The sequence below is a fragment of the Neoarius graeffei genome, chromosome 24, assembly GCF_027579695.1.
Source record: "Neoarius graeffei isolate fNeoGra1 chromosome 24, fNeoGra1.pri, whole genome shotgun sequence".
Classification (NCBI taxonomy): domain Eukaryota; kingdom Metazoa; phylum Chordata; class Actinopteri; order Siluriformes; family Ariidae; genus Neoarius; species Neoarius graeffei.
Window position 1 is genome coordinate 16,823,186 of NC_083592.1, and position 27,273 is coordinate 16,850,458.

Consider the following 27,273-nt stretch of genomic DNA (forward strand, 5'->3'; position numbering starts at 1 on the left):
ATTTATTGGAAAAAAAAATGCTTACTACAAAATACTGAAATCCCTCAAGCCTGGCTTTAGTGGATCGAAAAAAGACTCATAAATTTATAATCAAAACACATCATCTTTATTTTCTATTTACAATACAAAAATGCAAACCTGGAATAGTTCTCCAAAATTACTGTCCAAAACAGTTCAAGCTTGTTCTTATGCATCTTACATTTCTTAGAAAAAAAATCAAATGCCCACTTTCATGGTTTTGAGTTCCACAAAAAATATGCATCCAAAATAAAACTTGATTGTAGATTAATATTAGAGGTCACATCTCGGACGATTGGATTAGTTTGCAGCTTTAAGTTTCTTTTTCTTTGGTTTCATCATCTGTGGCAGTGGAATCTTAAAGGCCGTCCTGGAAACGGGGGGAAAAGTCAAAAATCTTCCACACTGCAAATTCTAACAAAATGCAATAAGCACTAGGGTTTGTTTATGGATGAAATAAGAAGTACTCACTCGCATGTTGTGCAGATAGGACTAAAGTTGCAGAATACTGCGAGATAAAAAAGAAGCAAATAAGCCTCATATAACCACAATACTTGTATTATTTTATAGTATTTATCTGATGTCTGTATCCCCAAAGGCCTTTCAAGCCTTTGACGCAGATAGTGAGGGTTTTAATTGAGAGATTTTAATTCTACTACTTATCAGAATTCATGATGCCGTCAATCTTCACATGATACCATCAATTACAAGCTACAAAGCAGCCCCAAAACATCAGTTGATTGTAACAAGCAGATTGTAACCAGCAGATTTTCAGCAAGGTATCAGGTGCTTTTCTTTGTATTCGGTATCCTTTGGTTAGCAATGTGGCCTATACTGAAATACATTGTAGTCTAAGTGGAAAAAAACAAAGCTGGAAGTGGAAGACATACTCGACAGGCACACTGAGCAGACGTAACCAATCTCGATGAGGTTACGGTGACAGAAGCAGGCCGCTCTGTAATCAACGTGTACCGGTGGAGGAAGCACCAGCTGTGAACGCTGATCTGCATCAGGCAGGAAAACCCACTGTGCAAAACATCACAATCAATAATACACTGATCACCAACACCAAATGCACATGTTAAAGACAAAGCTGGAACCATTTAGTGCATCGACTGAAGAATTGTACTCAGGAATGATTAACTCACTAACAAATACTGTGCCAGAGCAGTTTTCTGGGGAATCTTTAGGTACAGACCACCAGTTATATCACAAGCCTGTAAAAAAAAAAAAAAAACATTAGAGGTCTTCCATTTCATCATGTCAGAAGAAGTGAGATTTTGCTTAAGCTACTGCTCTGCTTGAGATCACCACAAACAAGATTTCAGTTTAATCCTAGCAATACTATGACTCTAGTCCAATTCCTGGATCTGAAGTATTTTCAGTGTTGCAATGCAAACAACCAAGATTTCAAACTATGACCCGAGAATGTAATCTCTTGACATGCAAGTAGAGCAGTATTAAAGTAGAGTCTATGAAAACCGAACCTGTTGCAAAAGGCCTGAATCTGAGTCCAGTACACATGCATCAATCAGGACATTCTATTAACAGAGAGAGAGAGAGAGAGAGAGAGAGAGAGAGCAGTTTCCTGTGGGAACATTCTGTACTATTCAGTCAGCGACTGAGGAAAATCAAATCAATCATCTCATGAAGACCTGTTTCTGTGCAGCAAAGATCACATTCATGAAGTTCATGTACTGCAAAGCACAGTCATCAGCTGCTTTTATCACCTGCAGAGGACAATCTACTGAGTTCATCACATTTGGTTGAATATTCAGGTCATATTCATAGCTGCTGAAATGAGATTGGGTTCTTACCAATATCCTTGATTTCATGTCTTGGCCACCTGTGAATAGAACATAATGATAGAAAAGTAAATCACATGGTAAAAACCTACCACAGATCACATATCTGGACGCATCAGGTTTTTATTCGCAGTTCCCCCACTGGATAAGCATGTTCAAGGACAAACAACTCCATACTGACTTTCCCCAAAGCTAACTTTTAACTTTACACTACCGTTCAAAAGTTTGGGGTCACTTTGAAATCTCCTTATTTTTGAAAGAAAAGCACTGTTCTTTTCAATGAAGATCACTTTAAACTAATCAGAAATACACTCTATACATTGCTAATGTGGTAAATGACTATTCTAGCTGCAAATGTCTGGTTTTTGGTGCAATATCTACATAGGTGTATAGAGGCCCATTTCCAGCAACTATCACTCCAGTGTTCTAATGGTACAATGTGTTTGCTCATTGCCTCAGAAGGCTAATGGAGGATTAGAAAACCCTTGTACAATCATGTTAGCACAGCTGAAAACAGTTGAGCTCTTTAGAGAAGCTATAAAACTGACCTTCCTTTGAGCAGATTGAGTTTCTGGAGCATCACATTTGTGGGGTCGATTAAATGCTCTAAATGGCCAGAAAAATGTCTTGACTATATTTTCTATTCATTTTACAACTTACGGTGGTAAATAAAAGTGTGACTTTTCATGGAAAACACAAAATTGTCTGGGTGACCAAACTTTTGAACGGTAGTGTATATATCTGTTTAAATGCAACAAATAAAATTAGTTCATATATTTTTCAATGGTGCTGTGGCGCTCACTAATCTCATCCAAATCTCTCCACCTGCTGCACTACTCACTCAAACCAAGGGTGTGTGTCTGGGTGTTGGGAGAAAGTATTTTTAGCAGGCATACAGCATGCTAGAATTAGGAAGTGGAAATTGTGACTGTGGCAGCGGGGTCGTGGCCGAGCGTCAGTTTGTGAATGGAGGGCAGGGTCGGGGAAGGTGAGTGGCCAAGTCGTTTACACCTGCTGTCGATTAATGTGTGTGTTTGTTTGTTGCAGTGATGGTGGAGCATAAAAGGAGTAGGAGAGCAGAGAAGAGTGCCAGGGACCAGAACACAACTGTGTGTGTGTGTACACACGTGCGTGTCCTAGAGTGAGCCAAGTGAAGCTGAAAAGCTGTCAATAAACGTGTGTGTGAACATTATCTCCCGCCCGCCGTACTTCTGTACTCCACCCACATCAGGGAAACCATTATAGTGACAAAAGTGGAGTAGGTTACAGTGTAGCATAAAACTGTTTTAAGATCCTAGCACAACAACGACATCATCTTGGTGTCTTTACGTTGCAAAGAAGGAACAACAAAATACTGGGCAAAGACATTCTGACTTTTTGTTGAGAACGCAAACACAATGCTTCATAACCAGAGGCATAATTATCTGGCCAGGAAAAAGACTTTGGGTCAGAGCGATTCGAGTCCTGGCTTGTTTTATACAGAATTATCTCATCGTACATTCGAGTTAATTTACATTAGCCGCAACTTTTCAGCCAAGTTAACTGAACTTCCAGGCAAGAAAGTATAGTCGTCGTCATCATCATCATCATCATAATGGCCCATAAAGAAAAAAAAAATCCCCATTTATTTATTTTGTCTGTTTGTCCATATTTTTAAAATTGATATTCCATATGATGTCATAGAGTTTTGTCATTGTGTAAAATAAAAGAAAAGTTTCCATTATCTACCACTGAAAGGCTGCCTTTTGCAACAACAGAAGAAACTGCAACGTGTCATTTATATTTCATGGTCAATCAACACCTTGACAAATACAGACACACTGTCATTAAATTCCCCCCTCATTTTTACTCAAGACAAGGCTTACCTTCCAGTTCCTTAGACACTCGATGAATATCTGAGAGTCAACCATTTAAGAAACTTTTTTTAGTCTGAACACGACCCATATCAAAGAGCATGAAACAAGAGAAGATGAAACGTTTTAAAGGATACAGCAGAGAGCTTTGGCGAGGGATCCAGCCAGTAACGTGTCGGTCTGGTGGCCTCTGACTTGCGCTTTAATGTGGGGTCAAAGAGATGTTTGTTACTGCTTAGATACATGTCAATTACAGACATCATGAGATATAATCAAAAGTCAGCTCATATACAGTTTTAGGATTTAAAATCACAGTATTTTGATAAGCTGATTAACATCTCGATGTGTGGCATCTTTTCGGATTTTAGCTAAGTAAGTATACATATAACTCACTTCTGGCCATGAGATTCCTGATCTCTTCAGCGATGACATCATCAGCAACAGACAGCAGCTCATATTTACCATCACTAGTTCCAGACATGGCTGCATGATCCCCAGCATCTCCTGATTTCCAGTATTTGCTTGGGTATAGAAAGTGACTATAAATGGAAATAAAACAGGTCTGAGTGGGACTGTGGGAAAATGAATTGTTCATGATGGTAGTACACGTAATTAAAACCAAGCCTGGATTAGTTGTCTTACTTCTCCTGACAGTGACTAGCAATGATGGCCAGTTTGTTGGTTCGATTCATCACCAGGTGTGAGTTCGCCATGATAATCACTGCGTCCAGACATTTTGACAGAGTGAACTGAGAGAAAGATGGGGGGGGGGGGGGGGGGGGGGGGCTTGTTAATGGAAAATAATCAATTACAAGTTAGCACATTCTGAAGAGTTTTATTCCTCTTAAACCACAGCATTACATTACAGGCATTTTTTTAGCAGACACTCTCATGCAGGGCAATGTACAACATACCCAAAGCAGCCTGGGGAGCAGTTGGGGGTTAGATCCCTTGCTCAAGGGCACTTCAGCTATTCCTGCTGGTCCAGGGAATTGACCTTTTTAGTCCCAAAGCTGCTTCTCTAACCATTAGGCCATGGCTTCCCTATTTGGCTTCAGCAATTTGATAATGATATAAAAATAAGCACATAATACAACCCCAAATCAGAAAAAGTTGTGAGTCTGTTGAAATTAAAACTGAAAACAATGATTTGTAAATAATCTTTGACTTGTATTGCACTCAAAACAATACAACAGCACATTATTTGATGAATTTTATTGTTTTTTCAAAAATAACCACATTTCAGTTTTGATTCTTGCAACGTTTCAAAAAAAGGTGGGACAGTAAAGCATTTACCACTCTGTAATGCTGCCATTCCTTCTTACAACACTTAAAAGATGTTTAGAGACTGAAGACACCAAGTGATGAAGCGTTTCAGGTGTTATTTTGTCCCATTTTTCTTGCAAACAGGTCTTAAGGTGTGCAACAGTATGGGTTTGTCGTTGTCATGTTTTTCATTTCAAAATTCTCCACACATTCTCTATTTGGGACAGGCACCCTCTCCTTCCACAGCCATGCCTTTTTAATGTGTGTAGATGTGGTTTTTCATTGTCTTGTTGAAACATCCCTGGAAAAGATGTCCTCCTGAAAGCAGGGTATGTTGCTCCAAAACCTCAATGTACTTTTCTGCATTAATGCTCCATCACAGAAGTGTAAGTTACCTTTGCCAAGGGCACTGACACAACCCCATACCATGACAGACCCTAGCTTTTGTAGTTGTTCCTGGTAACAGTCTGAATAGTCTTTTTTGTCTTTGATCTGGAGCACAGAGTGTCCATTTCTTGCAAAAAAAAAACCCAAATACTGATTCATCTGACCACAACAAATTTCCACTGTGTGATGGTCCATCCCAGATGCCTCTGAACCCAGAGAAGTCAATGGCGCTTCTGGATACAGTTAACATAAGGCATCCTTTTTTGCACAGTAAAGTTTTAACTGGTATTTGTGGACGTAACTCTGTATTATAGTGCTTGACAAAGGTTTCTCAAAGTAATCCTGAGCCCATGTGGTTATATCAGCTCTAGATGAATAATGGTTCATACAGTGCCATCTGAGGGATTGGAGATCATGGGTGTTCAGCTTAGGCTTGCACCCTTGCCCTTTACACACTGAAATTCCTCCAGATTCCTTGAATCATTTAATGATATTATGCACCGTAGAGAGTGAATTATCCAAAGTCCTTCATATCTTTGTTGACAAAGTGGAGCTCATTCACCCATCTTTGCTCCTTAAAGACTAGGCCTTTCCTGGATACTGCTTTTGTACCAAATCATGATTACAATCAATCATCCGTTGACATCACCTGTTTCAAATCACATCATTTAATTGTTTTTGCTCACTACTAGCCCTAAATTGTCCCCTGTCCCAATTTTTTTGGAATGTGTTGTAGGCCTGAAACACAGGAAGGGCTATATATTGAAATGAAGTTGACCAGACAAAACATGAAATATCTTGGGTTCATATTGTCTGCAATGAAATACAAGTCAAAGTAAATTTAGAAATCACTACTTTCTTTTTTATATTTGCATTTTTCCAGACTGTCCCAACTTTTCAGATTTGGGGTTTTATATACAGTGTCTTGCAAAAGTATTCATCCTCCTTTGTGTTTGGCCTGTTTTGTCACATTACAAGTTGGAATTAAAATGGATTTTTGGGGGGTTAGCACCATTTGATTTACACAACATGCCTCCAAATTTAAACGTGAAATTTATTGTTTTATTGTGACACAAACAATAATTAAGATGAAAAAACAGAAACCTGGTGTGTGCATAGGTATTCACCCCCCCCCCCCCCCCAAGTCAATACTTTGTAGAGCCACCTTTTGCAACAATTACAGCTGCAAGTCTCTTGGGGTGTGTCTCTATTAGCTTAGCACATGTAGCCACTGGGATTTTTGCCCATTCCTCAAGGCAAAGCTGCTCCAACTCCTTCAAGTTAGATGGGTTGTGTTGGTGTACAGCAATCTTCAATTTATGCCACAGATTCTCAAATGGATTGAGGTCTGGGCTTTGACTAGGCCATTCCAAGACATTTAAATGTTTCCCTTTAAACCACTCCAGTGTAGCTTTAGCAGTATATTTAGGGTCATTGTCCTGCTGGAACGTGAACCTTCGTCCCAGTCTCAAACCTCTGGCTGCCTCCAACAGGTTTTCCTCCAGAATTGCCATGTATTTATTTCCATCCATCTTTCCTTCAATCCTAACCAGCTTTCCTATTCCTGCAGATGAAAAACATCCCCACAGCGTGATGCTGCCACCACCATGCTTCACTGTAGGAATGGTGTTCTCAGGGTGTTGGGTTTGTGCCACACATGGCATTTCCCATGATGGCCAAAAAGATCAATTTTAGTCTCATTTGACCAGAGAATCTTCTTCCATGTGTTTGGGGAGTCTGCCACATGCTGTCAGACAAACTCCAAACGTGCTTTCTGAAGCAATGGCTTTTTTCTGGCCACTCTTCCATAAAGCCCCACTCTTTGGAGTGTATGGCTTAAAGTGGCCCTATGGACAGATATTCCCATCTCCGCTGTGGATCTTTGCAGCTCCTTCAGTGTTATCTTTGGTGTCTTTGTTGCATCTCTGATTAATGCCCTCCTTGCCCGGTCTGTGAGTTTTGGTGGACGGCCTTCTCTTGTCAGGTTTGTAGTGGTGACACATTCTTTCCATTTTGCTATAATGGATTAATGAGATATTCAAAGTTTAGGATTTTTTTTTATCACCCAACCCTGATCTATACTTTTTCACAACTTTGTCTCTGACCTGCTTGGAGTGCTCCTTGGTTTTCATGTTGCTTGCTTAGTCGTGTTGTAGAGTCAGGGTCCTTCCAGAACAGGTTGATTTATACAGACATCATGTGACAGATCATGTGACACTTTGATTGCACACAGGTGGATCTTAATCAACTAATTATATGACTTATGAAGTGAACTGGTTGGACCAGCTCTTATTTAGAGGTTTCATACAAAAGGGGGTGAATACTTATGCACACTTGAGATTTCAGTTGTTTCATCTTACTTATTGTTTGTGTCACAATAAAACAACAATTTTCACCTTTAAAGCTGGAGGCATGTTGTGTAAATCAAATGGTGCTAACCCCCCCAAAAATCCATTTTAGTTCCAGCTTGTAATGCAACAAAACAGGACAAACACAAAGGGGGATGAATACTTTTGCAAGACACTGTATATGGCACTGGAGACTCCTTTCATAAGCTTTACCTTTGTAATGGTCAGTAAGTTTTCCCAACAGGTTCTCAGGATGGAGGACTTTCTAGTTTCTTGGTAACATAACAAGCTGAATTTTTATATCTTGTTAACGTGAAGACACAGGAAAGAGAGAAGCTTGTGGGGTAAAGAGTATTTACAGCTGCTGTAATGTCAATGATAACAAGAAGGAACTTGTCTCGTGCAACTAAAGTTAACTATAAGTGGTTAAAGAAACCATGTCATTCATTAATAAATTTAAAAATTGTAATCATTGGCAAGTTGCTGTGGTACAAGAGGAATAAAGCACTTCAGGATGCGGTGTTGTAAGTAAATGATCAACCAATCAGATTCAACAATTCAACGGCACTGTGGTATCGGTGTAAATTAAAGCAACAGAAAAAATCCAGGGAGTAACTGTTGTATACTTTGACAATAACTGATAATAACTAATAATAAGTTTTTTAAAAGAAGTAAAATTACAGCCAGTCCAGAAAGCTTCATGACATTTTGGAATCTTTCAAATACTTCAGAAACTGTAACACACACTATTATAAACGCACACATGCACATTATAAAATCATTATAAAAAGACACACATACAACAGCATAACACACATCACTATAACAGACATTATAACACACACACATTATAACAGACACACATAACATACATCGTTATTACATCATAACACACACATCATGATAACATCATATCATACATACACACCATCATCATCATCATCATCACACACACACACCTCAGGTTGTCTCTGAGCCTGCTGCCCCCACCAAATCGGGTTAACGTCTACCACAATGACCAGAAGATTACTTTCGTCTTCTGTAGATCAGAAACAGATATTTGTGTTTAGACAGAATTCTCAGCTTTAATCAGAGATATAAAGCCAGCTGGCTCCCTGAGGTCAGACTGGCCATGCATTAATCTGTCCTGTACAGATAAGATCTGAAAGTTTACACGTTCAACATTTCAGACAAAATAGTAACAGATTCAAACACAGGCAGAATAAACTTTTAAAGCTGTCACATGAGTATCTAGCTACCTGATGCCATTGCTAAGCGCCTTGTTCCATAAAAGAAACGGGCGAGTCGTTGTTGTCGTATGTGACGTCATCAATATGCGCCCAGGACCGTCATCTTTTTTTTGACAGCTTATTTTATTTACACTCGTTTTCCGACAAACCCCGCCTCCTGTATCAAGAACGGCTCATACTATTGGCTGTATCACGTTAACGTTGACGATATTTTACGCGAATTGATTCAGGATTAACCAATCAGAGCTCAGGAGGAGGGGGGCGGAGTTTGTCTTAATACGGTTGGGAAAGTAAATGACGTGGTTTTCGGACTTTTCAATACCTTAAGATTTTTTGTTTTAAAGTCTGGTTGTGTCGAAGTCACAACCAAAAATATTTCATAAAGTATATTTACTGAAATATATTTACCGCTTCGTGGTGTAGTGGATATCGGTGTGTAAAGTGCTTTCAGCGCGGTTATTCTCATTCATTGCATCAGCAGCAACGTGCTGGAGAAACCCAGGGCGCAGGATGACGGCTGAATTCTGAGCTCAAGATAAAAGGTTCATTTCAGAGAGAGCTGTTTGTTTAATATTTCTGAGCCACACACTCGGGTTTTGGAAACACAAGACGGGAATCTGCAGTATGGATGAAGGAGGTATGTATCAACCCACTGGCATGATGTATCAGAATCACACATACAAGGAGTTTGCTTTGGTGATTGGTGCTTGAACAGGTAAGATAATAATAATAAAAGACAAAAGTAGTGGACATGTGTCCCTTTTCAAACTTGTATACAACCCCGATTCCAAAAAAGTTGGGACAAACTACAAATTGTAAATAAAAAACGGAATGCAATGATGTGGAAGTTTCAAAATTCCATATTTTATTCAGAATAGAACATAGATGACATATCAAATGTTTAAATTGAGAAAATTTATCATTTAAAGAGAAAAATTAGGTGATTTTAAATTTCATGACAACACCACATCTCAAAAAAGTTGGGACAAGGCCATGTTTACCACTGTGAGACATCCCCTTTTCTCTTTACAACAGTCTGTAAATGTCTGGGGACTGAGGAGACAAGTTGCTCAAGTTTAGGGATAGGAATGTTAACCCATTCTTGTCTAATGTAGGATTCTAGTTGCTCAACTGTCTTAGGTCTTTTTTGTCGCATCTTCCGTTTTATGATGCGCCAAATGTTTTCTATGGGTGAAAGATCTGGACTGCAGGCTGGCCAGTTCAGTACCCGGACCCTTCTTCTATGCAGCCATGATGCTGTAATTGATGCAGTATGTGGTTTGGCATTGTCATGTTGGAAAATGCAAGGTCTTCCCTGAAAGAGACGTCGTCTGGATGGGAGCATATGTTGCTCTAGAACCTGGATATACCTTTCAGCATTGATGGTGTCTTTCCAGATGTGTAAGCTGCCCATGCCACACGCACTAATGCAACCCCATACCATCAGAGATGCAGGCTTCTGAACTGAGCGCTGATAACAACTTGGGTCATCCTTCTCCTCTTTAGTCCGAATTACACGGCGTCCCTGATTTCCATAGAGAACTTCAAATTTTGATTCGTCTGACCACAGAACAGTTTTCCACTTTGCCACAGTCCATTTTAAATGAGCCTTGGCCCAGAGAAAACGTCTGCGCTTCTGGATCATGTTTAGATACGGCTTCTTTGAACTATAGAGTTTTAGCTGGCAACGGCGGATGGCACGGTGAATTGTGTTCACAGATAATGTTCTCTCGAAATATTCCTGAGCCCATTTTGTGATTTCCAATACAGAAGCATGCCTGTATGTGATGCAGTGCCGTCTAAGGGCCCGAAGATCACGGGCACCCAGTATGGTTTTCCGGCCTTGAGCCTTACGCACAGAGATTCTTCCAGATTCTCTGAATCTTTTGATGATATTATGCACTGTAGATGATGATATGTTCAAACTCTTTGCAATTTTACATTGTCGAACTCCTTTCTGATATTGCTCCACTATTTGTCGGTGCAGAATTAGGGGGATTGGTGATCCTCTTCCCATCTTTACTTCTGAGAGCCGCTGCCACTCCAGGATGCTCTTTTTATACCCAGTCATGTTAATGACCTATTGCCAATTGACGTAATGAGTTGCAATTTGGTCCTCCAGCTGTTCCTTTTTTGTACCTTTAACTTTTCCAGCCTCTTATTGCCCCTGTCCCAACTTTTTTGAGATGTGTTGCTGTCATGAAATTTCAAATGAGCCAATATTTGGCATGAAATTTCAAAACGTCTCACTTTTGACATTTGATATGTTGTGTATGTTCTATTGTGAATACAATATCAGTTTTTGAGATTTGTAAATTATTGCATTCCGTTTTTATTTACAATTTGTACTTTGTCCCAACTATTTTTGGAATCGGGGTTGTATTTTAGATTCTTATTTTTTTATGTGCATGGGTTCTTTTGAAGTCCAAGCTGTACAGTATGTCCCAGAATGTGCAAAAACAGGTCACAGGATGAAGATGAAGAAGAGTCATGACATGAATGTGTGAGAAGAAGAGAATATGTGCAGTGGGTTAAATAAATAACCATGCTGTACAGTGCGTGCAATAAAAGTTCACAGAATGAAGATGATGCATGGCATGACATGACCATGAAATGTGCAAAGTCGCAGTTTAGAGACGAGGTGCATTAATGTCACTGATTGAAAGTGTGAGGTTAGAGTCAGTGGCAGAGGCGATTCTAGAGTCTGTTGTGGCCCCAAGCAAAAATTTCCAGGGGAAATTAACATATTGTTCATCACCAATATGTTATAAATAATCTGACACCAACGAAAAATGTATGAAACCAAAGTTTTTTAAATTCCAAATGTGAAAATACAATGGTAAAGAACAATAAAAAAAAACAAAATAAATAAGCCCTTGGGCCCCGACTCTCGGGGGGCCCCTGAGCCAGGGGGCCCCAAGCAGTTGCTTGCCTTGCCTGTTCACAAGCTGTGCGTCTGGTCAGTGGGGGTCTCTGACCTTATTGACGAGGCCAGCTGCAGTGGGGAAAAAGCTGGCCTTACGGCATGAGGTTTTGGTTCTAAAGTACCGCAACCTCCTACCGGAGGGGAATGACTCTAAAAGTTTGTGTCTGGGATGAGAGGGGTCGGTCACAATCCTTTCTGCTCTCCTCAGGGTCCTGGACTTGTACAGGTCCTCAAGAGACGGAAGGTTGCAGACAGTCGTCCTCTCAGCAGAGCGAATGAAGTGCTGCAGTCTGCTCTTGTCCCTGGCAGTGGCAGCAGCGTATCAGATGGTGATGGAGGAGGTGAGGATGGACTCAATGATGGTGGTGTAAATGTGCACCATCATTGCCTTTGGCCGATCGAACTTCTTTAGCTGCCGCAGGAAGTACATCCTTTGCTGTGCTTTCTTGGTGAGAGAGCAGATATTTATCTCCCACTTAAGGTCCTGAGTGATTATAGTGCCCAGGAAGCGGAAATACTCCACAGAGGTTACTGGGGATTCAAGCAGGGTGATGGGGGAGGGTGTGGCAGAGCTCCTCCTGAAATCTACAGTCATCTCTATTGTCTTTAGAGCATTGAGCTCTAAGTGGTTCTGCCTGGACCAGGACACCAGATGGTCAATTTCCCACCTGTAGGCAGGCTCCTCTTCATCAGAGATGAGTCCAGTGAGGGTGGTGTCGTCTCCGAACCTTAGGAGCTTGACCTACTGATGACTGGAGATGACGGGTGGGGGGGGGGAGATCCGGTACTGTTGATTCGGGTGTCAGTGACATGTGTACCCAGCTTCATGTGCTGCTTGCTGTCAGACAGGAAGTTAGTGATCCACCTGCAGGTGGAGTCAAGCATGCTCAGCTGGGAGAGCTTGTCCTGCAGAAGAGCCGGGATGATGGTGTTGAAGGTGGAACTGAAATCCACAAACAGGATCCTAGCATAGGTTCCTGGGGAGTCCTGGTGCCGGAGGATGAAAGGAAGAGCCATGCTGACCATATCGTCTGCAGATCTGTTGGGTCTGTAGGCAAACTGCATGGGGTCCAGGAGTGGATCAGTGATTGCGGTAAAGCACAAGGCGCTTGAAGGATTTCATAATCATAGAAGTCAGGGCAATGGGTCTGTAGTAATTTAATCCTGTGATCCTTGGCTTTTTGGGGACAGGGATAATGGTGGAGGCCTTGAAGCAGGCTGGCAGATGGCATGTCATGTATAGCCTGTAATATTACGGTACTTTTGATTAAAATTCTGAGACTTTCATTACCACTGTATAAATCTAATCTCATTTTCATGCTTTGATTAAGTGCCTTAAGTTCATGTTGTGAAAAAATAAAAAGTGTCTAAAGCTCAAAAGGTAGCCAAACATTAATCCATGTGGTGCTGAACGTCTTGTTAAACCCTCCTGTGGTGCTGTTTGTCTTCAGAATTGGTCGAATATTTCAGGAAGCAGATGAGCCAAGATCCAGATGTGGCCTCTGCAGTCGCAGCTATCCGCTCTCTCCTGGAGTTCCTGAAAAGGGATCAGAGTAAGACCACCGTTCAACACCCTTTTCTTCACATACAATTCTTTGTGGTTAATATAAAAAAAATTGTCTTTCAAGCAATTGACCGTTTAAGTATTCACCTCCTTTTTTTTTTTTTCCATTGACGCTATTGTATTTTCAAGCTCTCAGTCTCAAGCGCATGTGAGTTGATTAACATTCTGGATTTGAAGCTGGTCACATTTAAGTCGACTTAATAAAACTGTTAACTGCCGACGCAGACCAAGCAAAGTATTCCAGCAGGCTGAACTGAATACTTAAAGAAATACTGTAGCATGGCGGATGAAAAACCTGTCTGTAGTTCAGTGACTCCAGGAATATAAACACGAGCCATCACAATTTTCATAGCATCTTATCCGATCATATGCATTTATGTTAATTATTTAGCTGAAGACAGCTCATTGAACTAGAGACTAGCTAAACAGAGAGAGGACAGAGCTTTCACAGATATTTTTCATCTTATGTACCCTCTCTGGTTTGATTAGTACAGAAATACCATGCACTATTTCTATATTTCTTGTAATCTCCATGTTTATCACGTTGTTTTGAGAAATTAAACTGACCAGTGTTCACGATGATGTACAGATTTCTGAGTCACCTTCTCAAGTGATGGACACTGATTAGGAAATAATAGATAGGTGGATGGATGTACTAGATTGCAGAAAATATAGTCAAACACCACACAGTCACTCAAGCTCAGGATCACACCCACGACTTTGAGGTTGTGAAGCTTTAACACTACCACTGTACAATTAAAGTAAAAATGGATGTGACATATGAGGGGGGAAATAACTTGTAATCACAAGAAAAATTTTTTGCCATCTCAAGATTAGAAGAAAAAAAAAGAAATAATGCATGGCCGTTGTGGACTTCCGTAGATTAGCGAACTGATGACATGGGGAGCAGATTGGACAGAGAAGATTGTGTTTATTTCTTATTCTCTTGCCTCAATTTCAAAACGGACGTCTCATCTCGTTGAGTCTGTGGTGCTGGTCAAAAGTTGTGGTGGTCATGACACACCACTAGAAAACAGAATATAACCACTTGAAATTCTTATTTATAGCTATAAACTAATCCCTAATGATTAAGATTTATCGGTACAGTGCATAGAAAGGTAGATAGATGTATTTTATTTAACTAGACCTCATGCCTGATATAACCCATCTTTATAATACCTATAAGATGATAACTGGTGTCCACTAGCTATCTTTTTGTTTTTCACATTAATTGACTTTCAACTGATGTTTGGCCTTCTGTAGGTGAGACCATCGTGGGCCTGAGAGAGAACTTGACCAAAGCCATTGGCAGGCTGGAGGAAGCTGATTCCTCTGTGGCTGTGTCCTCAGGAGGAGAACTCTTCCTTCGATTCATCAGCCTCACATCACTGGAGCATTCTGTGAGTCTGATGTGTGGATAACACACAAGTTCTGCTCTAAGATACACAATTCTCTTGCAGTCATCACAAAATCCACCACTACTTTGCTTTGCCCTTGAGTTGTGTGTTGATTTATCATTTATGTACTATACTGTGAAAGTCTATGTGTTATACTGCTGCTGTTGTAATTGAAGTCTCTCAAAATAATACATTTGCAAATATACTTAGTCACTGCTGAATTCTGATTGGTTGATTAACTTTTCTATAACCGCAGCTCTGACAGTAGTTCCAGGAGTAAGGCACTCATGTTAATACTTTTTTTTTCTTTAAAGCTATATAGCCTTTCGATTTCATAAAATCAGTGAAATTTAGTTCCGTCTGAAATTTGGTTATTGCAGAAATAAACGTGTATCACAATATCTAAAAAAAACCAGGCCATTCTGTGGCTGGGAAGTTGTTATTTAATTTGAGGGGCTTCCCTAGCAAATAATGTGCATGAAATTGCTCGCTTCACGCAGTCAAGCGGACAGAGGAAGTCTGGTGTGTGCATGCTCAGGTTTACCTGCTTCTTCTTCTTTTGGGTTTTACGGCAGCTGTCATCCAGTGTTGCATTACTGCCATCTACAGGTTGCCCTTGACTGTGCACTGGCAGTTATCTCATTCTGTCACTAAACAAAAAGCTGATCACACCAAGGTGCTCGCTGACCGCCGATATTTATTAGTTTGGTCCTGCGTTTCCTTTCCTTCGCATCGTAACGTCTTTTCGCTTTCTGTGACTGTCGTCGGTCTTTCACGTTTCATTCGTGTCCTCCGTTTTTCTCTCCTGTTTGTTTCAAATTTGTATCCCACAATGTCTTGCACAAACGGGGAAAGCCCACCACGTGATGCATGAAGTAGTATCTTGAATTGGGTCATGGTGAAGCAGGAAAAAATAGTGGAGAATTTAGGGCCACGTGGCCCTAAATTCATTTAATTGTTCTATTTAAAAAAAAATAATAATAATAATAAAATTGGAAGTCTGTGATTCAAATTCAGTAGCTTTCGGTCCACAAAACAAAAATAATTGGATGTCAGGGAAAATTCTTTTTATGACCTAAACTTGAAAAACCTGAAAGGCAGTCTACCTTTAATATCAGCTTGTACAGTGGCCAGGTTAAAAATGTGTCATTTTCTGTGAGAGGTTTATTTAGCAGGCCACATCACACTACTGTGTTGTTGATGATTCTCCTCTAGCAGCTGCTGTGCATGGAGTAAATACTGTGTATTCCCAATTTTTTCTTTCTAGGATCTCTCCCAGTGCAAGAATGTGATGGTGGACAGAGGAGAACTTTTTCTGAAGAAAATTTCCTTGTCCCGAGGCAAAGTGGCCAAACTTTGCCACACATTCATTAAAGACGGGGCTGTAAGCATCTTCCAAATCATTGTGTTTAATGTTCTTTAAAACAAATAATATATACGATTTTATAATTTATATCATCTGGATTTAGAATGAAACAGTTTGCAATCTCATTTCACTTGCACCTCACATGCTAAAACTTGAATGTTTCTTTTGCAGAAAATTCTTACACACTCCTCATCAAGGGTTGTGCTGAAAGTTCTGGAAAGTGCAGCAGCTGACAAGAAACGTTTTACCGTCTATGTCACAGAATCACAGCCTGATTCTTCTGGGTAAGTCCCTCGCATCTTGAGTCCCAAAAAGCTACAATGCGCTATTAAAACAGAGTGGGGCAGAAAATCAGTTCTAACAACAGCAGAAAATAACAGCAGGAAACAGCAGAAATGACGATTTACAAATTTAGCTTATTCTGTTAAAGTATTCGCCGATTGAAATGAAGCTTAAAGGTGATGGGGTGTATTTGAATCATTTAAAGGTTTAGCCAAGTGTCCATTTTATTTTAACACAGATTGTAAATATCAGAATCAATTTAAATATCTGTTAAACTGTAATTTTTTAAATGTAAAGACAGACATATACTGTTTTATAGCTACTCATATCCTCACATTCTGTACATCATGCTTCTGGATATCATGTGCAAATGATAATGGATGTTGAAAGCAGTGCGAAGGCAGTAATGCTTCTGGATGTGCTGTTATAGGAAAATAATTAATTTTGGGCTGTTAACACTGTCGTTTTTTTTTCTTTTCTTGGCTACAGTATGTCCTGCCATTGCTCCTAAGAAGTATTAATGTTTTGTTCCTCCCACAGTCAACACATGGCTGAAAAGCTGCGAAGACTCAATATCCCAGTCACAGTCGTGCTTGATGCTGCAGTTGGGTAAAACTGATTTTAAAATTTCATATTTTAATCCCATGTACAACCCCAATTCCAAAAAAGTTGGGACAAAGTACAAATTGTAAATAAAAACGGAATGCAATAATTTACAAATCTCAAAAACTGATATTGTATTCACAATAAAACATAGACAACATATCAAATGTCAAAAGTGAGACATTTTGAAATTTCATGCCAAATATTGGCTCATTTGAAATTTCATGACAGCAACACATCTCAAAAAAGTTGCGACGGAGCAATAAGAGGCTGGAAAAGTTAAAGGTACAAAAAAGGAACAGCTGGAGGACCAAATTGCAACTCATTAGGTCAATTGGCAGTAGGTCATTAACATGACTGGGTATAAAAAGAGCATCTTGGAGTGGCAGCAGCTCTCAGAAGTAAAGATGGGAAGAGGATCACCAATCCCCCTAATTCTGCGCTGACAAATAGTGGAGCAATGTCAGAAAGGAGTTCGACAGTGTAAAATTGCAAAGAGTTTGAACATATCATCATCTACAGTGCATAATATCATCAAAAGATTCAGAGAATCTGGAAGAATCTCTGTGCGTAATGGTCAAGGCCGGGAAACCATACTGGGTGCCCGTGATCTTCAGGCCCCTAGACGGCACTGCATCACATACAGGCATGCTTCTGTATTGGAAATCACAAAATGAGCTCAGGAATATTTCCAGAGAACATTATCTGTGAACACAATTCACCGTGCCATCCGCCGTTGCCAGCTAAAACTCTATAGTTCAAAGAAGAAGCCGTGTCTAAACATGATCCAGAAGTGCAGACGTCTTCTCTGGGTCAAGGCTCATTTAAAATGGACTGTGACAAAGTGGAAAACTGTTCTGTGGTCAGACGAATCAAAATTTGAAGTTCTTTATGGAAATCAGGGATGCCGTGTCATTCGGACTAAAGAGGAGAAGGACGACCCAAGTTGTTATCAGCGCTCAGTTCAGAAGCCTGCATCTCTGATGGTATGGGGTTGCATTAGTGCGTGTGGCATGGGCAGCTTACACATCTGGAAAGACACCATCAATGCTGAAAGGTATATCCAGGTTCTAGAGCAACATATGCTCCCATCCAGATGATGTCTCTTTCAGGGAAGACCTTGCATTTTCCAACATGACAATGCCAAACCACATACTGCATCAATTACAGCATCATGGCTGCGTAGAAGAAGGGTCCGGGTACTGAACTGGCCAGCCTGCAGTCCAGATCTTTCACCCATAGAAAACATTTGGCGCATCATAAAATGGAAGAGACGACAAAAAAGACCTAAGACAGTTGAGCAACTAGAATCCTACATTAGACAAGAATGGGTTAACATTCCTATCCCTAAACTTGAGCAACTTGTCTCCTCAGTCCCCAGACGTTTACAGACTGTTGTAAAGAGAAAAGGGGATGTCTCACAGTGGTAAACATGGCCTTGTCCCAACTTTTTTGAGATGTGTTTGTTGTCATGAAATTTAAAATCACCTAATTTTTCTCTTTAAATGATACATTTTCTCAGTTGAAACATTTGATATGTCATCTATGTTCTATTCTGAATAAAATATGGAATTTTGAAACTTCCACATCATTGCATTCCGTTTTTATTTACAATTTGTACTTTGTCCCAACTTTTTTGGAATCGGGGTTGTAATTACTGTGTCTAACATGGCACCTGTTTGCTGTTACTTTTGTTTTATATATACATACAGTACTGTGCAAAAGTCTTAGGCACATGTAATGAAATGCTGTAGAGCAAAGATTCCTTCAAAAATAATGACATTAAATGTTTCTACATTTAAAAAAAATACCATAAAGATCAGTAAGCAGTAGTGCATGGACAAAAGGTCAATGTTTGGTGTGACGGCCTTTTGCTTAAAAAAAAAGCAGTCTCAGGTACAGTTAGTGCAGTTTTATAAGGAACTGAGCTGTAAGTTTTACTGAGCATCTTACAGAATCAGCCGCGGTTTTTCTGGATAGTCTGACTGTCACACTTCCTCCTAATTGCAGCAAAACCCAACAGCCTTCATTACGTTTTTGTCTGAAAAGTGGTCTGTTATATGATGCTTTCTTTACTGACATACAAGTATTTTTCTGTAACATTTAATTTTGTGCTGGAAAACTAATGTTTGGAAGGCTAAAGTGTTTTTGTATTGGTTCCATAACCAGTACAAATATGGACATATGGAGTCATAAAATAAATGTCTATAACACAATTTGTACTTAAAAGGTGCCAAAGACTTTTGCACAGTGCTGTTTATATATATATATATATATATATATATATATATATATATATATATATATATATATAATATATATATATATATATATATATATAGTGTCTTGCAAAAGTATTCATTCCCCCTTGGTGTTTTTCCTGTTTTTGTCGCATTACAAGCTGGAATTAAAATGGATTTTTGGGGGGTTAGCACCATTTGATTTATACAACATGCCTACAGCTTTAAAGGTGAAAATTGTTGTTTTATTGTCACACAAACAATTAAGATGAAAAAAAAAACAGAAATCTGGAGTGTGCATAGGTATTCACCCCCCCCCCCCCCCCCCCCAAAGTCAATATTTTGTAGAGCCACCTTTTTCTGCAATTACAGCTGCAGGTCTCTTGGGGTGTGTCTCTTTTAGCTTAGCACATCTATCCACTGGGATAGATGTGCTAAGCTTGCCCATTCCTCATGGCAAAACTGCTCAAACTCCTTCAAGTTAGATGGATTGCATTGGTGTACAGCAATCTTCAAGTTATGCCAACTTTCAATTGGATTGAGGTCTGGGCTTTGATTAGGCCATTCCAAGACATTTAAATGTTTCCCTTTAAACCACGCAGGTGTAGCTTTTGCAGTATGTTTAGGGTCCCTGTGCTGCTGGAATGCGAACCGTTGTCCCAGTCTTAAACCTCTGGCTGCCTCCAACAGGTTTTCCTCCAGAATTGCCCTGTATTTAGTGCCATCCATCTTTCCTTCAGTCCTCACCAGCTTTCCTGTCTCTGCAGATGAAAAATATCCCCACAGCGTGATGCTGCCACCACAATGCTTCACTGTAGGAATGGTGTTCTCAGGGTGTTGGGTTTGTGCCACACATGGCATTTCCCATGATTGCCAAAAAGATCAATTTTAGTCTCATTTGACCAGAGAATCTTCTTCCATGTGTTTGGGGAGTCTGCCACATGCTGTTGGACAAACTCCAAAAGTGTTTTCTTATGCAATGACTTTTTTTTTTCCTGGCCACTCTTCCATAAAGTCCCACTCTGCGGAGTGCATGGCTTAAAGTGGTCCTATGGACAGATACTCCCATCTCCGCTGTGGATCTTTGCAGCTCCTTCAGTGTTATCTTTGGTGTCTTTGTTGCATCTCTGATTAATGCCCTCCTTGCCCGATCTGTGAGTTTTGGTGGGCAGCCTTCACTTGTCAGGTTTGTAGTAGTAACATATATTCTTTCCATTTTGCTATAATGGATTTAATGGTGCTCCCTGGGATATTCAAAGTTTAGGATATTTTTTAATAACCGAACCCTGATGTATACTTTTTCACAACTTTGTCTCTGACCTGTTTGGAGTGCTCCTTGGTTTTCATGTTGCTTGCTTAGTAGTGTAGCAGAGGTCCTTCTGCAGGTTGATTTATACAGACATCATGTGACAGATCATGTGACACTTTGATTGCAGACAGGTGGATCTTAAATCAACTAATTATGGGGCTTATGAAGTGAATTGGTTGGACCAGGGGTTTCATATGAAAAGGGGGTGAATACTTATGCACACCCCGATTTCTGTTTTTTTAATCTTTAATTATTGTTTGTGTCACAATAAAACAATGTGCACCTTTAAAGTGGTAGACATGTTGTGCAAATCAAATGGTGCTCTCCCTCCAAAAATCCATTTTAATTCCAGCTTGCAATGCAACAAAACAGGACAAACACAAAGGGGGATGAATACTTTTGCAAGACACTGTATTTATTCTGTCCACATTCACTGGATATTAGCAATCACGTGCTCTGATTGGCTACTCTAGTACTACGCTATCAGCTCATATACCGTGAGTGGAGAAAAACAAAATGGTGGAGCTTGTTGCTTGAATCAACTAACGATGAAATAAAAACTCTACTCGAAAGCAAAACCCCCAAAAATATGGAAAAAAGGCGACAAACTATGGAATAAAAGTATTTGATGGTAATAACGTATCTTTTTTTTCAAGAATTATTATAGCATTTTTCACAAATTGTGACTGTCATTTCGCAGGTTTGTTTACATTCTAAGCGAAAATTTTATATATAATCAGACTCTTAGACACTTCCTGTCTCTAAAAATTCTCCAAGCATCCAATAATGCAAATGTTGTATTTGTTAAATGGGACACTAGATTATTGTAAATGGTTTCAGATACATCATGGAGAAGGTAGACCTGGTCATTGTCGGTGCTGAGGGTGTCGTTGAAAGTGGAGGCATCATAAATAAGGTCAGTTTCATGTGGGTAAACGCGCATGCATGCTCCTTCTGTCGATAAGGTATCGGATATGTAACTGTCTATCTAATCTGATAGATCGGCACCTACCAGATGGCGGTGTGCTCCAAAGCACACAATAAGCCATTTTACGTGGTGGCGGAGAGTTTCAAATTTGTACGTCTTTACCCGCTCAACCAGCAAGATGTGCCCGATAGGTTTAAGGTGAGCTCCTTAAAATTCTGTTGTTTACTGAATCTTGATTAGACACATGTATTATTCATATTTGACCCTTTAATTAATATGAATGACTGACTGGAAATACACTCACTGACCACTTTATTCGGAACCCCTTTGTACCTGCCCCTTCATACAATTATCCATTCAGACAGTCATGTGAAAGCAGCACAATGCATAAAATCATGCTGACACAGGTTCAATTAATGTTCACATGAAACATCAGAATGTGGAGAAAACATAATCTTTGATTGTGACCAGACGGGCTGGTTTGAGCCTTTCAAAAATTCTGAGGTTCTGGGATTTACTGTGGCAGAAATGTCTTGATGAGGGAGGACAGAGGAGAATGACCAGACTGGTCTGAACTGACAGGAAGTCTGTAGTAACTCAGTCACTCTTTACAACTGTGGTGAGCAGAAAAACATCTCAGAACACACAACACATCAAACCTTGAGGTGGATAAGCTACAACAGCAGAAGACTACATCAAATTCCACATCAAGAACATGAATTTGAGGCTACAAGAAGTTAAAGACTGGAAAACTGTTGCCTGGTCTTCAGCCACAAATAAAGTCAAGAAACCTTTTATTTGTCACATGTCCACTCAAGCACAGACTTAAGCACATAATGAAATTCCTCCTCTGCATTTAACCCATCTGAAGCAGCTACAGTGGCATGCAAAAGTTTGGGCACCCTTACTGAAAATGTCTGTTACTGTGAATAGTTAAGTGAGCAGAAGATGAAGTGATCACCAAAAGGCATAAAGGTAAAGACGACACTTTTTTTTTTTTCAGCGTTTTCTGCAAGATTTGTGTATTATTTTTGTTTTGTACAATTGGAGAGTGAAAAAAGAAAAGGAACATCATGTGAAAGTTTGGGCACCCCAATACATTTGAGTTCTCAGGTAAATTTTACCAAGCTTCCAGACCTTAATTAGCTTATTGAGCTGTGGCTTGTTCAAATTCTTCGTTAGGAAAGGTCAGATGATGCAGATTTCAAAGCTGTATAAATTCTCTGACTCCTCAAACTTGTCCCTAAAATCAACAGCCATGGGCTCCTCTAAGCAACTCCCTCGCATTCTGATTAATAAAATAATTGATGCTCACAAAGCAGGAGAAGACTACAAGAACGTAGCAAAGTGTTTTCAGGTAGCCGTTTCCTCAAATTGTAATGTTATTAAGAAATGGCAGTTAACAGAAACAGCGGAGATCAAGGTGAGGTCTGGAAAATGAAGAAAACTTTCTGAAAGAACTGCTCGTTGGATTGCTAGAAAGGCAAATAAAACCCCCTAAAAGACCTTCAGAAAGATTTAGCAGACCCTGGAGTGGTGGTGCACTGTTCTACTATGCAGCGACGCCTGAACAAATCTGACCTTCATGGAGGAGTCATCAGAAGAAAACCGTTCCTGCGTCCTAGCCACAAAATTCAGCGTATGAAGTTTGCAAATGAACATCTAAATAAGCCTGATGCATTTTGGAAACAAGTCCTGTGGACTGATGAAATCAAAATACAACTTTTTGGCCACAATGTGCAAAGGTACGTTTGGAGAAAAAAGGGTGCCAAATTCCAGGAAAAGAACACCTCTCCAACTCTGAAGCATGGGTGTGGATCGATCATGCTTTGGGGTTGTGTTGCAGCTAGTGGCACAGGGCACATTTCATTGGTCGAGGGAAGTATGGATTCGAATAAATACCAGCAAATTCTGGAAGCAAACATCACACCATCTGTAAAAAAGTTGAAGTTAAAAAGAGGATGGGTCCTACAATAAGACGATGATCCAAAACACACCTCAAAATCTACAATGGAATACCTCAAGAGGCACAAGCTGAAGGTTTTGCCATGGCCCTCACAGTCCCCTGACCTAAACATCATTGAAAATCTGTGGATAGATCTCAAAAGAGCAGCGCATGCAAGACAGCCCAAGAAACTTGTAGAACTGGAAGCCTTTTGCAAGGACGAATGTGTGAAAATCCCCCAGGTAAGAACTGAAAGATTATTAGCTGGCTACAAAAAGTGTTTACAAGCTGTGATACTTGCCAAAGGGGGTGTTACTTGGTACTAACCATGCAGGGTGCCCAAACTTTTGCTTTGGGCCCTTTTCCTTTTTTGTCATTTTGAAAATGTAAAAGAAGAAAATAAATTGTTTTTGCTCAAAATATAAAGGGAATGAACCATCTTTATGCCTTTTGGAGATCATTTCATCGTCAACTTGCTCAACTGTTCCCAGTAACAGCAATTTTGACCAGGGGTGCCCAAACATTTGTATACCACTGTATGTTACAGCACCTGGGGAGCAGTTGGGGGTTAGGTGCCTTGCTCAAGGGCACTTCAGCCCAACCTCAGGCCATGGCTGCCCTATGTTAACCTAACCACATGTCTTTGAACTGTGGGGGAAACCAGAGCACCCAGAGGAAACCCACGCAGACACGGGGAGAACATGCAAACTCCACACAGAAAGGCCCCCATTGGCCGCTGGGCTCGAGCCCAGAACCTTCTTGCTGTGAGGCGACAGTGCTAACCACCACAGCGGTGTGCCACCCAGTGACATACCATGCAAATCCACACCAAAGTACAAGAAGCTATGAGTCCAGGTACACTGTATGGCCACCTGACCATCACACTAGTATGTGGTTCTTCGTGACACATTTCCACAAAGTTGGAAGCACACAGTTGTATGTTTTTGTGTGCTGTAGTATTACAATTTCCCCTTCACTGGAACCCAAACATGTTCCAGCATGACAATGAGCATAAAGCCAGCTTCATGAAGACATGATTCACCGAAGTTGGAATGGAAGAACTCAAGTGTTCAGGGCTCTGTGCAGAACACATTTGGAATGAACTGGAACGCTGACTGCACCCCAGGCCTCCTCACCCAACATCAGTGCCTGATCTCACTCATGCTCTTGTAGCTGAATGAACACAAATCCCCACAGACATGCCCCAAAATCTAGCGGAAAGTCTTCCCAGAAGAGTGGAGCTTATTATAACAAAGGGGACTAAATCTGGAACAGGATGTTCAATAATGGTGGAAGCCTAATGGTTAGAGAAGCAGCTTTGGGACCAAAAGATTGCCAGTTCGATTCCCTGGACCAGCAGGAATGGCTGAAGTGCCCTTGACCAAAGCACCCAACTGCCTCCCAGGGTGCTCCGGGTATGTTGTACGTCGCTCTGGATAAGAGCGTCTGCTAAATGCCATTAATGTAATGTAACCATCACATATGGGTGTGACGGTCAGGTGTTCATACTTTTGGACATATATACTATGTGACTGACAGATTGAGTTGTGCAACTGGAAAGCTATCATAAGGAAAATGGTCATAATTAAGCAAAAGCATCAATAAACATGGTTCCTGTCTCTGTTATGACTGAAATTAAGAATGGTGTATACTTAAGCAGCAGTGAAGCTCATGATTCACCTGACCAACACACTGGGATGTTATTTGGACTGCGGTGCAGATGGCTGATAATAAAAAGAGGGAACGCGAATAGAAATCCAAGTACCTAAAAATCCTGCTGAGGAGGAAGCATAAAATCGGAGCCATGAACAAGGCATCAGATCCCCAATCTGCACAATAAGGTGGCCAACAGAAAAATACCACTTCAGTATCACGAAGAGCTTGAAGGGGATGTATTCTGAAAAATTCACTTTTTCAGTGCTTGTACACACACAAATTTTGGATATCTGGAGTCTACCAACTCACAAACTCTGAAACAAGACACCCAGGCAGGTTCTTTTGGGCTCCCTATTTGAGAAAACATGTGCTTCAACAAGCTGTCAGATTCGGCTCCTCTTTCTATGTCAGAAGGGGAGCTTATTAGAATTATCCTGCCCCTTCATCTGAGTATCTCCATTCGTGGCTTGAGAACTGCTTTTGTCAATGAATATTCATGAAGAAAGTGCTATCTGATTGGTTAGTGGAAGAGGGTGGTGGGTCGTGCAGTGGATCATTATCATTTAAATGAACAGACACTCAGATCAGTCATTTTGAACAGGGCTGTTTTGACACAGTGAGAAGACACCTGTGGTGTTTTATCCTTGTCATATTTTGACCAAAGCATGTCACAGACATTTCATTAAGATTTCAGGAAACTGTGTCAACTTGTGGAAAAGGAGTAACATACGTAACCTTTAAAATACATTTTTATTATATATGGAGCAGTTAATTCAAGGAACAAATCCTAAGTCTCCTGCTTGCTTCAGTTCATAGTCTCGTGTAGATAGTGTAGATTTGTATCTTCTCAGAACTGCTGTTGTGATTGTGCTCCTACTGATGTAAGTGTATATGGTCCTATAAAGTGTTAAAATCTTTTTTCCTCCCCCTCAGTATAAAGCAGATACACTGAAAACTGCAGCGGATTTTAACCAGGAGCATCCGATAATTGACTACACACCTCCATCGCTCATCACTCTTCTTTTTACTGACCTGGGTGTGTTAACCCCTTCGGCAGTCAGCGATGAACTCATCAAGCTCTATTTGTAATGCTCTCACCTTAAGGGCCATTATAGAGACATCCAATCATATCAAGATCCTCCTGACCTTGATTCAAATCCAAGATGGCCACTTCAGTTTCACTCAGAACCAGCGCCATTATAAATGCCCTTCTGCCACTCATGGACGAAGTACAGGTGAAAAACTTTTAAGTCATGTACAGTAATATGGCATATCTTGGACAATTGCAGCCTCATTTCTTGTGTCTTTCCAACCAAGTTGTGAATATTTTTTGATGGATGGTAGGAAAATATTCCTTCCAGTTAGGTATTCATTTGCGGATAGTCCCAATTCTTTATTATTGTAATCAGGTTAACTAAGTGACTAGGATGGGTTGTAAAATTGTGGTTTGAATTAAAAGTTTGCAGTGTACGTGCCTCAATTTAATCAAAGCCTGACCTTGACTGTTTTATGCAACACTTAAATTTGTTTATTCACAATGTGATCTGAACTGAGCTACAGTTAGGTCTATATATATTTCGACACTGACACACATTGTTTTTTTTACCTGTTTACTGAAACATATTCAAGTTATAGTTATATAATGGACAAAGTCCAGACTTTCAGCTTTTATTTGAGGGTATCCACGTTAAAATTGGATGAAGGGCTTAGGAGTTTCAGCTCCTTAACATGTGCCACCCTGTTTTTAAAGGGACCAAAAGTAATTGGACAATTGACTCAAAGGCTATTTCATGGGCAGGTGTGGGAAATTCCTTCGTTATGTCATTCTTAATTAAGCAGATAAAAGGCTTGGAGTTGATTTGAGGTGTGGTGCTTGCATTTGGAAGATTTTGCTGTGAAGAAAACATGCAGTCAAAGGAGCTCTCCATGCAGGTGAAACAAGCCATCCGAGAAATTGCTACAGTATCAAGAGTGGCAAAATCTACAGGTTGGTACATCCTGAGAAAGAAAGAAAGCACTGGTGAACTCATCAATGCAAAAAGACCTGGATGCCCACAGAAGACAACAGTGGTGGATGATCGCAGAATAATTTCCATGGTGAAGAGAAACCCCTTCACAACAGCCAACCAA

General features: G+C 40.3%; 2 protein-coding genes across 4 annotated transcripts; one reads left to right on the forward strand and one right to left on the reverse strand.

Moving 5' to 3' along the window:
• Positions 1-83: 83 nt before the first annotated feature.
• gtf2h3 (general transcription factor IIH, polypeptide 3) lies at positions 84-9,018 on the reverse strand. Of its 2 annotated transcripts, XM_060907624.1 has the most exons (13): positions 8,937-9,018; positions 8,637-8,716; positions 4,319-4,425; positions 4,070-4,215; positions 3,814-3,876; positions 3,689-3,718; positions 1,836-1,864; positions 1,674-1,748; positions 1,506-1,559; positions 1,167-1,235; positions 909-1,044; positions 490-526; positions 84-388 (listed from the first exon to the last, which is right to left on the reverse strand). In XM_060907624.1, exons 1-13 carry the CDS (start codon positions 8,944-8,946, stop codon positions 319-321), a joined length of 906 nt encoding a protein of 301 aa, XP_060763607.1. In that variant the 5' UTR covers positions 8,947-9,018; the 3' UTR covers positions 84-318. The 2 variants fall into 2 exon arrangements, with proteins under 2 accessions (XP_060763607.1, XP_060763608.1); XM_060907625.1 differs by lacking the exon at positions 1,674-1,748.
• Positions 9,019-9,200: 182 nt separating this feature from the next.
• Positions 9,201-26,633, forward strand: eif2b1 (eukaryotic translation initiation factor 2B, subunit 1 alpha). Of its 2 annotated transcripts, XM_060906809.1 has the most exons (10): positions 9,201-9,564; positions 12,062-12,194; positions 13,305-13,406; positions 14,681-14,817; positions 16,082-16,198; positions 16,352-16,464; positions 17,003-17,071; positions 21,455-21,530; positions 21,615-21,740; positions 26,077-26,633. In XM_060906809.1, exons 1-10 carry the CDS (start codon positions 9,556-9,558, stop codon positions 26,230-26,232), a joined length of 1,038 nt encoding a protein of 345 aa, XP_060762792.1. In that variant the 5' UTR covers positions 9,201-9,555; the 3' UTR covers positions 26,233-26,633. The 2 variants fall into 2 exon arrangements, with proteins under 2 accessions (XP_060762792.1, XP_060762793.1); XM_060906810.1 differs by lacking the exon at positions 12,062-12,194.
• The last annotated feature ends 640 nt before the right edge of the window (positions 26,634-27,273 follow it).

Excerpts from the sequence above, each read along its gene's own strand:
- gtf2h3 (XM_060907624.1), bottom strand. Across the intron at positions 4,216-4,318 it reads GCTAGTCACTGTCAGGAGAA|TCACTTTCTATACCCAAGCA; the intron begins GTAAGACAACTA and ends TTCCATTTATAG. Across the intron at positions 3,877-4,069 it reads CAGGAATCTCATGGCCAGAA|CGCAAGTCAGAGGCCACCAG; the intron begins GTGAGTTATATG and ends CCCACATTAAAG.
- eif2b1 (XM_060906809.1), top strand. Across the intron at positions 13,407-14,680 it reads GTTCCTGAAAAGGGATCAGA|GTGAGACCATCGTGGGCCTG; the intron begins GTAAGACCACCG and ends GGCCTTCTGTAG. Across the intron at positions 16,465-17,002 it reads TCACAGCCTGATTCTTCTGG|TCAACACATGGCTGAAAAGC; the intron begins GTAAGTCCCTCG and ends TTCCTCCCACAG.